The sequence below is a fragment of the Chelonia mydas genome, chromosome 5 (assembly GCF_015237465.2).
Source record: "Chelonia mydas isolate rCheMyd1 chromosome 5, rCheMyd1.pri.v2, whole genome shotgun sequence".
Taxonomy (NCBI): domain Eukaryota; kingdom Metazoa; phylum Chordata; order Testudines; family Cheloniidae; genus Chelonia; species Chelonia mydas.
In genome coordinates, this window is record NC_051245.2 from 26889754 (window position 1) to 26904894 (window position 15141).

At 44.5% G+C, this 15141-nt stretch overlaps 1 protein-coding gene across 8 annotated transcripts in view; it reads left to right on the top strand.

Annotated features, from left to right (window-relative positions):
• Positions 1–15141, top strand: part of OSMR (oncostatin M receptor) — a 65517-nt gene that overhangs the window by 21819 nt on the left and 28557 nt on the right. For all 8 annotated transcript variants that reach the window (XR_006291175.1, XR_006291174.1, XM_043547430.1 and 5 more), the window contains one exon: positions 7317–7480. Coding sequence is in view for 6 of the 8 variants with exons in the window: in XM_043547427.1 (XP_043403362.1) it covers positions 7317–7480 (164 nt within the window). In the remaining 2 variants the exon portion in view is untranslated. The remainder of the gene's footprint in view (positions 1–7316; positions 7481–15141) is intronic.

Genomic DNA, 15141 nt, shown 5'->3' on the forward strand with positions numbered 1-15141 from the left:
ATGAAAGCGCCCATTGATCTCCCTAGCTACATTCACAAAAGGCCTTTAGCTGGGAACTCCCTAACACAGAAACAGCACTGTGTATTTTTTTGCTGTCTTTGTGCAACTGCAGATGCATATGAAAGGTGTTTTAGCAATGTAAAATTAATTATGATTTAAGAACACAGATGATACAGGAAAGGTTAAGCGATCTCACAGTTTTTCTAGAGAGAACTCAAACAAAGCGGATAGATTCAGAATATCTGATTACTGAGATTTCTTCAGGGAAGGCTAGGAAGGTTCCTTTGTAAAAGAACTTGAGGATGATAGCATTTTTGCGGGGTGGGAGGGTGATGGAAGGGTAGGATTTGAGTTTTTAAACCAGCACCAGAACACTCTTGGCATGGCACTACAAGGAAGTCTAGCAAATCCCTACCAAACTCCATGATCTTATAATTAAAAAAAAAATGAAGTAACCAGAAGTTGGGTCTCTGTGACATTACCCAGGGTACAATCTGGACATCTGAACAGCAGTGTCCCCTCAACTCTCCAACCTGGGGTGCCTTTTACATTGCTTTGCTGTGAGAACCATCACTCCTGGCCTATTCACACACAGCCTCTAGCATGCAAAATCACTCCCAGCTGGATTATATGAGTGCTCTAGCCAGTCGCTCCTGAATTAATTGCAGAGCGACACAAGCAAATTCTCAGTCCTACACTTGTTCCCAGAAATGTGCTTCTTGTACTGCCCAGCACCCTCCTGGACAATACAAGCTCATAGAAAGTCTGTCATTTCATTAATAGAAAATGATATGTACAATGCTGTTATCTCAAATGGAGGTTCCCAAACACTTCAATCCATGGAAACCTCCAGCTGCTCCATTGCCAATATGTAAGGTTCTTGCAAACCCCCTTCTTCCTGCCAAAGAATGTCCACTTAACTAGGTGATGGTCCACTTGATTTTCTTGATACTTGGTTGAGGTGTTGGCTAGCATTTTGTTTCTGGGGAACTGGTCTGAAGCTATTTTTCTAAACTTGGGACATGTCTTAGCAATTTCGTACAGTAGAATCATATAACTTTACATACAATTTTGACACACATTTTACCAGGACATAATGTTCGCAGATTATGAGTTTTCAAATGATACCTCACAAGGGATAATTTGTACAAAATTTATCATGGTCTTGTAAAAAGGATGAACATGGGGTACAGATTGTCAGTGTCTCCATGCCATATGTTGCCCATGTGGTGAATGTAGTTCTTCAATCTTTGGAATGTTATAGTTGTCACATGCTGAATTCCTAGAATGTACAGTCTTCTTGCTACTTCCATCTTAGTCCACATAAATGGACTTTTACCCAAGTTAAACTGATACAGGGCGGCTTCCTGGTCTCCTGGAGAGCAGCTTCCCTGAATACACACACACCACAACCCGTAAAGTTCGGGACATCTCTAGTTATGTTCATATTCCTTTTAGGGGTCCCAAATACTAAGGACTGCATATGTTTTTGCCTGCGGCTTTTAGTATGTTAATTAGCATGACCCATTTCTGTTCCTTTTCCACCTGCATTGCTTTACTGATATTCTGTACATGGAGGCATCCTTGTCTCTGTCTTTGGGATGAACCGCTTCATCTTAGTCCTGTTCTGGTTGCGGCTCTGCTTTGTAGTTCCTCTGATCGGTGAAAGGGCCTTTTTCACCTTCTTCTTTTCTAATTCTGCTTCCTCTGCGTTCACATCAGGGTAGCTCTTATCTTCCTCCAGCAGATGTACCTTTGAGGAGCCAGCCTCTCTCTTTGCATATGTCCAGTTCCCTTTGCAAGGCAGCCACTTCAGCCTCTAGGCTTTCTAGCTTTTATCCATCTCAGAATCAGATTTCAATCCTCCCTTCCTTTGAGGGTACATCTACACTGGAATACACGGTATGGCCATGGCTGGCCTGGGTCAGCTGACTTGGGCTCACAGGGGTAAAAATTGCTGGATAGACATTCAGGCTTGGGCTGGAGCCTGGGCTCTGGAACCCTCCCCCCTTATCTACACAGCAGTTTTATAGTTCCGCAGCCCAAGCCCCATGAGCCCAAGTCACCTGACTAGGGCCAGCTGTGGGTGTTTATTTTGCTGTGTAGATGTACCCTGAGGTTGATTCTGGAGCTTAATCAGCTCCTTATGTAGCAGTAAACACTGCTGTTCCCTGGTCCCCTTTGAGGCAGGTCAGCTCCTGCTCTTGCTGTGTAACCTGCACTAAGAGCCTTCCATGTGAAGCACTTGTCTCTTCCAGCTCCTACAGGTATTTAGCAATGTGCGTCTGTAGCCCCATCAGCAGTAGCAGTCTTCTCTTCCAGCTTTCTCCAGTCCATTATTGTATGGGTCTACTAGGTAGCTGAGGGATTTATCACAATTATCACATCTTCTGTTTTATGCCCATCCTCAATGTTTGTGCCACAGAATACACAGTCCTTTGATGAACAACTAATTGTCCTTTTTGGAAAGTCTTTCTGGAGGAGTGATGTCAGTCAGCTTCTCTGTATCAACACAGGCCTCCTGGTAATCCCCTCACATGCTCCACCATTTTATCGCACATCTTATCAATATTTCAATGCCTCGGCCCTGCATTTCAATGTAGTGCTGGTCCGGCTTTCTTGGCAACCCAGCTTCTTCTGCTGGGGTGTGCAGTGCTAGTGTTTCATTGACCAGTTCCTGGAGCTCACTGGTCTTAGTCTTCGGCTCCTTTTTCATCTAGTTCTCCAGGGAACACTTGACCTTCTCTAGCTCCAGCCTCTGTTTCAGAGCTTACTCCTCTGTTGAAGGAGAGGTTTGTTGACTCGTGTTCCTGTACACTTCTATTTCCGTATGTTCCAACCTTTCAACAAGCAAGTCTTCTAACTTTTTCTGTCAGGACTTTATATTGGAAACTGCTTTTTTATGGTTCCTGTTTACCTCTGCTTGTTCAATTAGCTGCTTCTTCAGTCTTTCTTCTCAGCCTCCATCTGTTTCCCCTGTCCATCCACTCAAAGTCAAAAATATTAGCTGGACAACATCTATGTGCCCCAGGTCCCCACAACTTGAACAGCTTGTCTCTGGATTCTCACCCTTCCTTGCCCCAAGTTGGGTCTTCACAGTCCTCTGTGGAGGCTTTGCAGTAGCTTGGGCTCCAGCACCTTTTGGCAGGGTACCTTTAACAGCCCAGTGCTCTATTCAATATATTTTATATAGTCATTGTCCATATAGGGGCAAACCCATCTTACATGCCCCACTTGTGCACACAAGTGGCCAGGCCCCTCACCTTTTTCCTTGTCACTATCCATAGCGGCCGAATTCTCCCGGTCACTGGACCTCTTTGATATGCTGCTGCTGCTGGGGCTCTTCAAAATGCTGGAGCTGACACTCCCAAGGTTGTTACTCCCCCTCTATATGCCACCTGGGTAGGGGGAACATCTGCCTGCCAAAGAAGGTATCCATGCTCTATCACTCAGTCATTCTTTCTTTATGGGAAGGCATTTTGGATCCCGGCAACTACGCCGGTTGTGGATGGGTGCCGTCTCAGGGAACCCTCTCTTGTCTACCCCGCAGGCACCCTGCCCTCAGTTTCATCTTAGTTCTTTATAATGACTTGCTCTCAGGGCAGAGTACTTAAACAAGGTTCCCCCCATGCAGTCTTATTTAGTTAGTCTTTTCCCAAAAACACAGCTCAGCCCCCACCCTTCTTCATTTAGGACTCCTACAACTCCTCAGGGGCCGCGTCTGTTCTGTCGGGCTTGTTGCAGCCCTATAACTAGCTTCTCCCCACCTGGCCTCCCTTTGTAATTTTTGGGCAGAGAGGGGTCAGGTCCCAAACTCTTAATGATACAGTAACCTGGGTCTTCTCCAAGCATTCATCTGGGATAACCATCCTCTCTCAACACCTGCCTCTGCCCTTCCCTAGGTCTTCTTCATCTCCAGTAATCCCAAAGACCTTAAACAGATATACCACGGAACAAGGATTGACTGACATCTAGTCCCTACTACCTTTAAGGGTACAGTTACCCTGTTACAGGCAGCATGGGAAAAAGTACGAAGGTGCTTGTTTAACAAGTGGATGATGAAGACTGGCAGTATTGGCAGAGTGAAGGTTGGTGCCAACATTGTGATAGTGTGTGAGAGATAAGTGGCATTGGGAATAGGCCATGAAGGAGCTTGAATGTGAAGGCAAGTAGTTTGTGCTTGATGCTATGCAGTAGGGGGAGCCAGTGAAGGGATGCAAAAGAGGGGTGACATGATTAAAGTGACAAGCTAGGATATAAGTGGGCCAAGACTGCATTTGTGAAGGCCAGAGATCAGGATGTTACAGTAATTAAGATACAAGATAATGAGGGCCTGGATGAGAGATCTAACTGTGTGGATGGATAGGAAAGGCCAGATCTTAGAGATATTATGCAGGAAGAATAAGCAAGATTTAGACATGGCCTGGATGTGAGGCTTTAGAGTGAGATCTGAGTTGAAGAGGGTGTCCAGGTTAGCAATGTTCCCTCTAATTTTTTCCATCCATGTATGGAATAAATTTTGTTATGTGCACCGAGCTATGTGTGGATGTGCGCCACCAGTAGAAACAAAAAACCTAGATATAATATACATTTTAAAAAAGTTAAATAGGGATAAGTACTCCAGTCAGAACTGGTTAGGCATTTTAGAACTCACTACTCAAAGAATTAAATTTAAATGTAAGAGAAATAAAAATGATGAAATGCCTAGACCAGTCAAAACACTAAAATAACACACTTTGAAAGAATTAAATTACAGAGAATATATGTGCATTGCAGGAAATACCAAGAAGTAACAACAACAACAATACAAGTATGTGTTGGGAGGTGAGTGTGACACAGAGATAGTGTGTGTGTGTGTGTGTGACAGATGGTGTTTTTGTGTGTTTGACATAGTGTGTGTGACGGTGTGTGTGAGACACACTGACACAGAGAGAGTGTATGTGTGACAGACTGTGTGTGTGCGTGTGTGATAGTGTATGTAACACCGTGACACACTGACGGAGTTTCTGACTGATACAGTGTGTGTGTGTGACACAATGTGACATGTGACAGCGTGTGTGTCTGTGACAGCGTGTGTGTTTGACAGAGACAGTGTGTGACACAGTGTGTGCATGTCACAGAGACAGCGTGTGTTCTGGCTGCTGGGAAAGTTTCTGAGAGACACGCTGCGCTGTCTCTTTAAGACACTCACTGAAAGCTCTCCGGCTCTGTCCTTAGCCCTGTTGTCTCCTCTCCCCTACTCTGCGGAGATGGGGTACATAGGGAGGGAGAGAGAGAGACTGTGTGAGTGGCTGCTGGGGAAATCTCAGAAACAGTGTACTGTCTCTTTAAGAAAGGCACTCAGCCACTCAACCCTTCTCTGCAACAGCTCTGAGTCCCAAGTCAGGCGGTCTGCCCTGCTCTGTGGAGATGGGGTGGGGAAGAGGGGGGCACCCTGACATCAGCACCCTCCCCCCCTGCACAGCCAGGGGAGCAGCTGCAGGACAGAGCAACATGGGGGGAGGGGTACCTGAACACATGCTGCCAGCTGTGGGGGCTCTCCTAATCAGCTGGGTGGCACTTAAATCTCTCCTGGGCAGCCACTCAAATGCGCAGCTTTACTGGGAACACAGGCTGAGTTACAGAGAGGATGGTAACAAGGAGTCCGGTGGCACCTTAAAAACTAACAGATTTATTTGAGCATAAACTTTTGTGGATAAAAACCTCACTTCTTCAGATGCATCCAGAGAGGATGGTGGCACTGACCACAGTGACTGAGAAATGAGGTTAAAGGAGAAAGTATGGAAGGGGAGGGATTAAAAGCTCTGCTTTGGTCATGGTGGGCTTAGACATCCATGAGGAGATGTCAGACAGACAAGCTGAGATTTTTAGCTTGGACAGAAAGAGATAGATCCTATCTCTCTGCTCCAAACCTGTGAGTCATTGGTTGAATTTGTGTTTGCAAATAATACTGCCCAGAAACAAGATGCAGAGGAAGAAGAGATGGGGGTGAAGGACCCCAGTAGTTAGTTGGGGGGGAATAAGGATGATTCTTTATATGAAAAAACCTGAAGGAGAAAGTAGTGAGGTAGGAAACCTAACTAAAACTCAGCACTTTCTAGTCATTTAGAACTCTTTACAACCAGCCAGTACTAATATACTAATTGCTGGGCTGAAATACAGTGGCAATTCCCTCTCAGCTTTCACAGAGAATAAATGTTAGATAGATGCAATGACGCTTATAGATCATCCCCGTCTGTGGAGTTATTATTGTTAGTGCCTAAATGTCACAGGGTGCCACTGGCCCTTTATGAGGGAAGAGGCCAATGCACCTGTGTGGGGCACACTGACTCCTAATTAGGCTTAAAAGAGGGCACCTCCGTGACTTCAGGGGTTGGGCTATCAGTGTACCTCCCCTGCCCCCAGGTGGGTGGCAGGGCTCGGGCTGTCAGCCCTCCCATCCCAGGTGGGTGGTGGGGCTTGGGCTGTCAGCGCTCCCCTCTCAGGCGGGGATTGGGCTTCCATGAATTCTTGTTTATTGCCACGATCTACCTGTGACTTTTACTAAAAATAACCATGACAAAATCTTAAACTTATTCATTATCCACCTTCAAATCTCTCCTTAAAACTCTTCTGCCATGAAGCCTACAAAAAAACCTTAACAATTAGGTTTCTGGTGTGCTAAAACCGTTGTCTGCCATGCTGAGCAATATTGTCACTTTGTTTTCTTGTACTCCCCCATCTATGTCCTCCGTATCCATCTGTTGTCTCTTGTCTTATACTTTGAACAGAAGTTCTTCGGGAGAGGGACTGTCTGTTTGTTCTGTGCTTGTACAGTACGTAGCAGGCACATGGTGGAGGAAAGAGATAGAACATCAGCATGAACAAACACGAAGGGTATCCAACAACATTCTAGTTTCACATTTGTTTGTAGTTTTTAAATGTATTATTTGCTGTCGCCCTGAAAGGAGGAATGCCAACATCTGCATGCCCCAGGTTCAGGGACTGTGAGGGGATATGTGGCTGGGCCCAGGTATGGTCAATTAGATTAAAAGAGGGGTATGCTCTGAGGAGCTTGGTCGAGCTGCCAGGAGGAGTCAGACTTTCCATATGAGAAGGAAATCTTGGCTCAGTTTTGTCTTCATAAAGCTGTCCTTTTAAGTTCATTTTGAAATGAGGCTAAAGGAAGCTTTTTGAACTCTCAGGTTTGTGATGAAAATGTTGACAGGCGATTTCTCTAGTGGCCCCGGTATTACAGCCTGTCCTGGCTCAAACAAATTTGATGGAGTTAAACAGGCATCAGTGTTAATATTTTTAAACCATATTTATTCTTCCAGAAATCCAGGAATTTCCACCTACATTCCTTAAAGTTTCCAAGAATTTGCCTCTGCAGCGTTTGTTGGTGGAATGGGATGTTAGTGACTCAGCCCACAAGTTTGAACTAGAAATGGTTTTTGACATTCAAGTTAGTCGAACTGAAGAAATGAATGTTGTCTGGACAGTAAGTATCTTTTAAAAAACATATATTTCAAATGTCTTCATGTATCAATATGATCAAAATCCAACATTCTGATGTGTAGAGGTAGCTTTGTCACATGGACATGTCCAAGGCTTCAAAAGAAAGGTCTACATCAGGGATTGGCAACCTTTGGCATGCGGCCTGTCAGGGAAAGCCGGTGGCGGGCCGGGACGGTTTGTTTACGTGTAGCGTCCGCAGGTTCGGCCAATCGTGGCTTCCATTGGCTGTGGTTCACCGTTCCAGGCCAATGGGGGTACAGGAAGTGGCGTGGGCCGAGGGATGTGCTGGCCGCCGCGTCCCGCAGCCCCCATTGGCCTGGAATGGCGAACTGCGGCCAGTGGGAGCTGCGATCGGCCAAACATGTGGACGCTACAGGTAAACAAACTGTCCCTGCCCGCCAGCAGATTTCCCCAATGGGCCGTGTGCCAAAGGTTGCTGATCCCTGGTCTATATATTTTACTAGCGCTACACTCAGTATAACATAGAAATGTCGTCTGATCATGGAAACAGAATATATTAAGAAGGATCATTGAGTTCTAAGTCCATTACTAAGGTTTCTCCCAAGTGCATGAGGTGCCTTGAGGACTCCTCCACGCTGCTCTAAACTCCATACTAAGGGTCCCTTATAAGAACCTCTATCCTTCTCGCTAATGGAAATTATGTCTTATCTTCCTTAGAGTTTCTCGTAGCTTCCCTCAAGAAACATGAGTCTAGAATGGGGAAACAAGCTTTGGTCTCCTGTGTGTGAGCACACTACAGCTAGGCCATCAAGCCTGACTATTGATTTGTGAATTTTATTCCTGTTTTCTTCTACTCACCTACTTCAGATGGCTATTGCCATCTTGTTTTCCATGCCGAGGAAAGAGCAAGCATAGGCCTTAACAGTTGATGCCACTGCTGCCTCTGAGGCATTACTTACCAGAATCCAGTGCATTGCATTGTTTGTATATTTTTCTGTGCCTTCCTGAGAATCAACACACACTGGGAATATATGTGTGATGGGATCCCCGGGGTGAAGCTTGGCACTGCGGGACCGCTGTGCCCCCTTAACTCTCCAGCCTGGGCTGTCTCTCACAATGCTTTGCTAGTGACAAGCAGCAAACTCTTCCAGGCGCTGTGATCACTCAGTACAACAGCATGTGGAGCTCCACACCCAGCTAGATCGCATGAATGCCCCCAGAGCCACTCATGAATCACATAGAGAAAGGCACCAGCCAAACCCTGCCAGCTCCCAGCCTTGTACCTCAGGAATATATTGTCTTGCACTGCTCAAGACGAGTTGTGCAAATTTATTAATTGGTTCACCACTTCATCAATGAAAAGTGGATATACACCAGCCTTTGTAAACCGGAGCAAACACCCTTACCAAACACTTCAGGCAAACTCATTGGTAAAGATAAACACTTAAATAAATGTATTAACTACAAAAGATAGATTTTAAGTGAATATAAAAGTGATAAGCAAAAAGTCAGTTAGTTACCAAAATAAAATAAAATATAAGCAAACAGTCTAAACTGTCAACCCTATTAGAGTGGGCAACATCCAGATTAAACAGTTTTTCTCACCCCACTGGATACTGCAGTCCTTAATATACAGGTTTGTCCATTAAACCTGGGCCAGTCTCCTCTGTTGAAATCTTCAGTCTTCTGAGTGCCCTTGTTGCTTGCAGCGTAGGTGGGGGAAGGAGAAAAGTGAAGCATGGGCCCCCTGTGTTCTATTTTATACCCTGCGTCCATGTGCTTGGAGAACACAAGTCCAGGCATGTCTGGTGGGCATTGCTGAGTAACAAGGTGAAACAATCCCTGGGTGTGTCTCCTGTGAGTGAGTCATTGAATTGTAACTCCTCTGCTGGACAATGGCTGGTGATGTCTGTTCAGCACTCACCCAGGCACTGGTTACCTCTTCCCTTTTCATTGTTTCTGGAGAGCTAGTATCTGGGCACTTCCCAAACCCACAGCATATTTTAGTGACAACCATACAACACATTCTCGTAACTTCATATGCATTAATGATAGACACATTTAGATTAAAAAAATGAGTTTCAGCAGATCATAACCTTTTCCTGATACCTCACACAGCCCGCTTTATACACAATATCACAATTATATACAGATGAGTAATATGGAGGTTACAGGACTCTTCCCCAAGGTATAGAATGTCACAACATAATCAAGAGGGAATCGCCTAAAATTGCTGCTAAGCTTATGCTCCAAGTGACCAACTTAAATCGCCTAGTAAGCTGGTGTGAAACAAATATGCACCAGAAGTGCTTTAACAAAAGTGATATTTTTGAAATCTGTGTTTGTAGGGCTTTTAAATATATTTTTTTAAACCATCTGTTGATTGAAATGTGGGAGAATATTAACCACAGATGTTAAAACCTAGAAAAATCTGAGGAATGTTCTAATTCTCAAGGCCAGTTTATTATACAAGAAAGCCACTACCCAGGAGAATAGTCCGAAAGGGTGGGATTTTTAGATGCATTCAGTGTTGATTGAACTCTGCTTCTGTTGAAGTCAATGGGAGCAGAATTAGAACTTATGCTGAATACTTTTGAAAATCCCATCTGCTAGGACATCAAGAATGCAACGTACAAAATCATGCCTGTTAAAAACTAGACTATACTAGAGGAAGGGAGGGTCCACACAGCTGAAAGCAAGAATTGCAAAACTCCCAGGAACTTAAATAAGGCCAGGATTTTGCCCATTATGTTTTAAGGAAGCAAAATGCCTCCCAGGCTGAGTATGGTTCACAGTAAATTGCCATTTACACCTCTCTAATTTGTGTATGCAGCACAGAGGATGCTCCTTTCCAATGAAATGCTATCACTCTCATACCTTACACAAGCTAAACTGACTTTTGGGCCTTTTGCATCTAAGGGCATGGCTACACTTGCAGATGTAGAGCGCCAGGAGTTAAACCATCCCTCGGGAGACAGCAGCAGGGAAAGTGCTGCCGTGTGTTTACACTGTCAGCTGCAAGCGCAGTGGCGTGGCCACATTAGCAGCTCTGCAACGCCACAGAGAGCAGTGCATTGTGGTAGCTATCCCAGTGTGCAAGTGGCTGCAGCATGCTTTTCAAATGGGGAGGGGTGGAGTGTGACAGGGAGTGTGTTGTGTGTATGGGGGGGGAGAGACTTTTGGGGGGCAGAGAGTATGTCAGCATGCTGTCTTGTAAGTTCAGACAGCAGCAGGGGGAAACCCAGACATCAGCCCCCCCCCACCCCCACACGCCTGCCTTAGCAGCAGCAGCGTTCCACAGTAATGGTTTGCTTTGTCCTGGAGCAGATAAGCAGGCCAGCTGTCAGACACGGAGCTTTGAAAGGGGATATCTGCATGCCTGCAGCCGGAGTTCAAAACAATGACAAGAGTGGCCACTTGACTTCAAGGAATTATGGGATGTTTCTGAAGGCCAGTCACAGCGCCGTAATGCAACACATCATCCACACTGACACCCGGGCGTTTCAGCCAGGGCACAGCAAGCTTTATGCTTCTTGTGGAGGTGGATTACCAGGAGCGCTCCAGCTGCAGAGTCCGGGCGCTCTAAGTGCCTTGCCAGTGTGGACACCTGAGGAGTTAGGGCGCCCGGGGTTGATTTAATGTGCTCTAACTTGCAAGTATAGCCAAGGCCTTAGGAAGAGAGAGTTTTGGCTGTAGATCCATTTTGGAAAAAAAATGTGATTAATGCCAAGAGGACAAATAGCCTTGATTAAGATAATAGCTAGTGCTTGGAAACAGACATGGCGTCCCATTAGTCTAGCAATAAAGCTAATGTTTCAGTATAAAATAAATGGCCATTTGTGGCACCCTTACTTAAAGAGTAATAGACTCATTATAGTTATTTAGATTTATTTACCATTTAGGGAAGAATATGAGAGCTCATTAGGTATTATCACTTCCCATAGAAATTGAAGTGATGGATTCAAAATCAACATGGTGTATGCTAGATTTGTCTTCCACTGAAAGACTGACAGGCTCTTTCAAATCCCAGGTCAGTAGGCTGAATTTATATGACTAGTATCCAATGCATAGGGTAAAAGCTTAATATACAAACTCCATTGGGTCAGTTGTTGTGTGTCAGTACCAGCAGCTTATGTTCTTTCTTCTTTACAATAAAATAGTAGTAAGTACCATAATAATACAGTGGATGAGTGATATAGTTCACGTTGAAGCAAGTACAGTTTGCATACTATTCAGAACAGAAGCTAAAGAGTTCCCCTGTAATTAAAAACTAACATTAAATCATAAAATATCACTGAAATCAATTGTAAAAGTCTGGGGAGCAAAGCCATTGAAGAAAGCCCAGGTGTTATCTTATGAACAGAGATAGGTGAATTCTAATCCTAGTCAGAGCTGTCAGTGGAGCTATGCTGATTTACACCAGCTGAGGATTGGACCCAGTTTCTTGTTTTTAAAAAGTGAGAGGCGTTCTGAACTGTACACTTGCAGCAGGCAATTTAATTAGGAGTGTGTGTGTGTGTGTGGGTTGTATTGTCGTGGCCTTGAGCCATGCTCCTGCACTGGGGCTGTGCAGACTTGCAGCATGCTGGGAAAAATGCACCCCCCGCCCCCTTCAGAAAACAGAGCAACGTTTGCCTGCATGGCTAGTCTGGTCCTTGAATCAGTTTGAGTCGTGAGCACCAGGGGCTATTCCTGTGCACTGTGTGCACTGGCAGGGATAGCCCCACATGGTCTCTGTACTCAGGAGGGTGTCGGGAGTGAGATTGCAAGGGATCTTCCACCAGGCAGGAACCAGCCTCTGTCCGGCCCTTCATTAATTTTGCTAGTATGTTATCATTCCCTTTTATATGGGATTAAAACTACTGACTTGCTGTATAAATGATTTCCTAAGACCTCTTTGCTATCATCAACGTCTTTTCCATTGTATATTTTAGACAGTCACTATCCTCTTGACTTCCATAGACAGATAAAAAGAAAGGGAGTACTAGTGGCACCTTAGAGACTAACAAATTTATTTGAGCATAAACTTTCGTGAGCTACAGCTCACTTCATCGGATGCATTCAGTGGAAAATACAGTGGGGAGATTTATATACATAGAGAACGTGAAACAATGGGTGTTACCATACACACTGTAACAAGAGTGATCACTTAAGATGAGCTATTACCAGCAGGAGAGCGGGGCGGGGGGGGTGGACCTCTTGTTGTGATAATCAAGGTGGGCCATTTCCAGCACTTGACAAGAACGTCCCCTGAATAGATATGTGGACACAGTTGGCAACGGGCTTTGTTGCGAGGATAGGTTCCTGGGTTAGTGGTTCTGTTGTGGGGTGTGTGGTTGCTGGTGAGTATTTGCTTCAGGTTGGGGGGCTGTCTGTAAGCAAGGACTGGCCTGTCTCCCAAGATCTGTGAGAGTGATGGGTCGTCCTTCAGGATAGGTTGTAGATCCTTCCACTAACCCAGGAACCTATCTTTGCAACAAAGCCCGTTGCCAACTGTGTCCACATATCTATTCACGGGACACTATCATAGGGCCTAATCACATCAGCCACACTATCAGAGGCTCGTTCACCTGCACATCTACCAATGTGATATATGCTATCATGTGCCAGCAATGCCCCTCTGCCACGTACATTGGTCAAACTGGACAGTCTCTACGTAAAAGAATAAATGGACACAAATCAGACGTCAAGAATTATAACGTTTCAAAAACCAGTTGGAGAACACTTCTGTCATAAATATAAAGGGAAGGGTAAACCCCTTTAAAATCCCTCCTGGCCAGAGGAAAAATCCTCTCACCTGTAAAGGGTTAAGAAGCTAAAGGTAACCGTGCTGGCACCTGAGCAAAATGACCAATGAGGAGACAAGATACTTTCAAAAGCTGGGAGGAGGGAGAGAAACAAAGGGTCTGTGTCTGTCTGTATGCTGTTTTTGCCAGGGACAGAACAGGCATAGAGTCTGAGAACTTTTAATAAGTAATCTAGCTAGGTATGTGTTAGATTATGATTTCTTTAAATGGCTGAGAAAAGAACTGTGCTGAATAGAATGACTATTCTTGTCTGTGTGTCTTTTTTGTAACTTAAGGTTTTGCCTAGAGGGATTCTCTATGTTTTGAATCTAATTACCCTGTAAGGTATCTACCATCCTTTTACAGAGGTGATTCCTTTACTTCTATTAAAAGTTGTCTTGTAAGAAAACTGAATGCTTTTTCATTGTTCTAAGATCCAAGGGTTTGGGTCTATGGTCACCTATGCAAATTGGTGAGGATTTTTACCAAACCTTCCCCAGGAAGTGGGGTGCAAGGGTTGGGAGGATTTTGGGGGGAAAGACATGTCCAAACTACGTTTCCCAGTAAACCCAGTTAAAGTTTGGTGGTGGCAGTGGAAATTCCAAGGGCAAAGGGTAAAATTAATTTGTACCTTGGGGAAGTTTTAACCTAAGCTGGTAAAAGTAAGCTTAGGAGATATTCATGCAAGTCCTCACATCTGTACCCTAGAGTTCAGAGTCGGGGAGGAACCTTGACAACTTCAATCTCTTTGGTCACTCGATTACAGACCTAAAAGTTGCAATTCTTCAACAAAAAAACTTCAAAAACAGACTCCAATGAGAGACTGCTGAATTGGAATTAATTTGCAAATTGGATACAATTAACTTAGGCTTGAATAAAGACTGGGAGTGGATGGGTCATTACACAAAGTAAAACTATTTCCCCATGTTTATTCCCCCCCTACCCCACTCCCCGCTGTTCCTCACACTTTCTTGTCAACTGCTGGAAATGGCCCACCTTGATTATCACTACAAAAGATCCCGTGCCCCCCCCCCGCTCTCCTGCTTGTAATAGCTCACCTTAAGTGATCACTCTCGCAACACTCATTGTTTCATGTTCTCTATGTATATAAATCTCCCCACTGTATTTTCCACTGAATGCATCCGATGAAGTGAGCTGTAGCTCACGAAAGCTTATGTTCAAATAAATTTGTTAGTCTCTAAGGTGCCACTAGTACTCCTTTTCTTTTTGCGAATACAGACTAACACGGCTGCTACTCTGAAACCTGTCAGACAGATAAGTATCCTTTCAACAGTAGTATATTTTAAAATTACTTTTTGCAGATTACAAAGCCCCACCGTATCTTTTAAACCATTTCCTACCATGCCTTTTGTTCCCCATCCCATTGTAGGACTTTCAGCTCTCTTTCAGCCTGAGGACTACAGTCAAATATAAAATTAATTCTCCACCAATACAGATATATACAGTAGTAGTGTAGAGTGAGGATGTACATAAGCCTCCAGATGATCAGAAAACTATCAAGTGTGCAGCTGTGCGTGGAATGGTGTGTGTGCAAATTAGCATAACTGCAAGCACAATCAACCTATTGGTCACCTGAAAGTGAAATTACTGCTTTTGAACATAAAGGGCCTGATCCACCACTGCATGACTCTGATTTTATGCGGACATAGCTTAATTGATTTCAGTAGAATTGCACCGGCATATGATTGTGAATCAAGCCTGTAATCATGCATGTGTAAATGAGGTCCATAGTTACACACAAATTTTTCTGAAAATCTGAGATGCAGGATTACAACTGGGATTTTCAAGGAGCTTTAGGGAGTTACACCACCAATGTTACCTGGGGTTTTCAGAACCCAAAACAGTGGTAACTTACCTTTTTTTTCAGGCTGTGTTA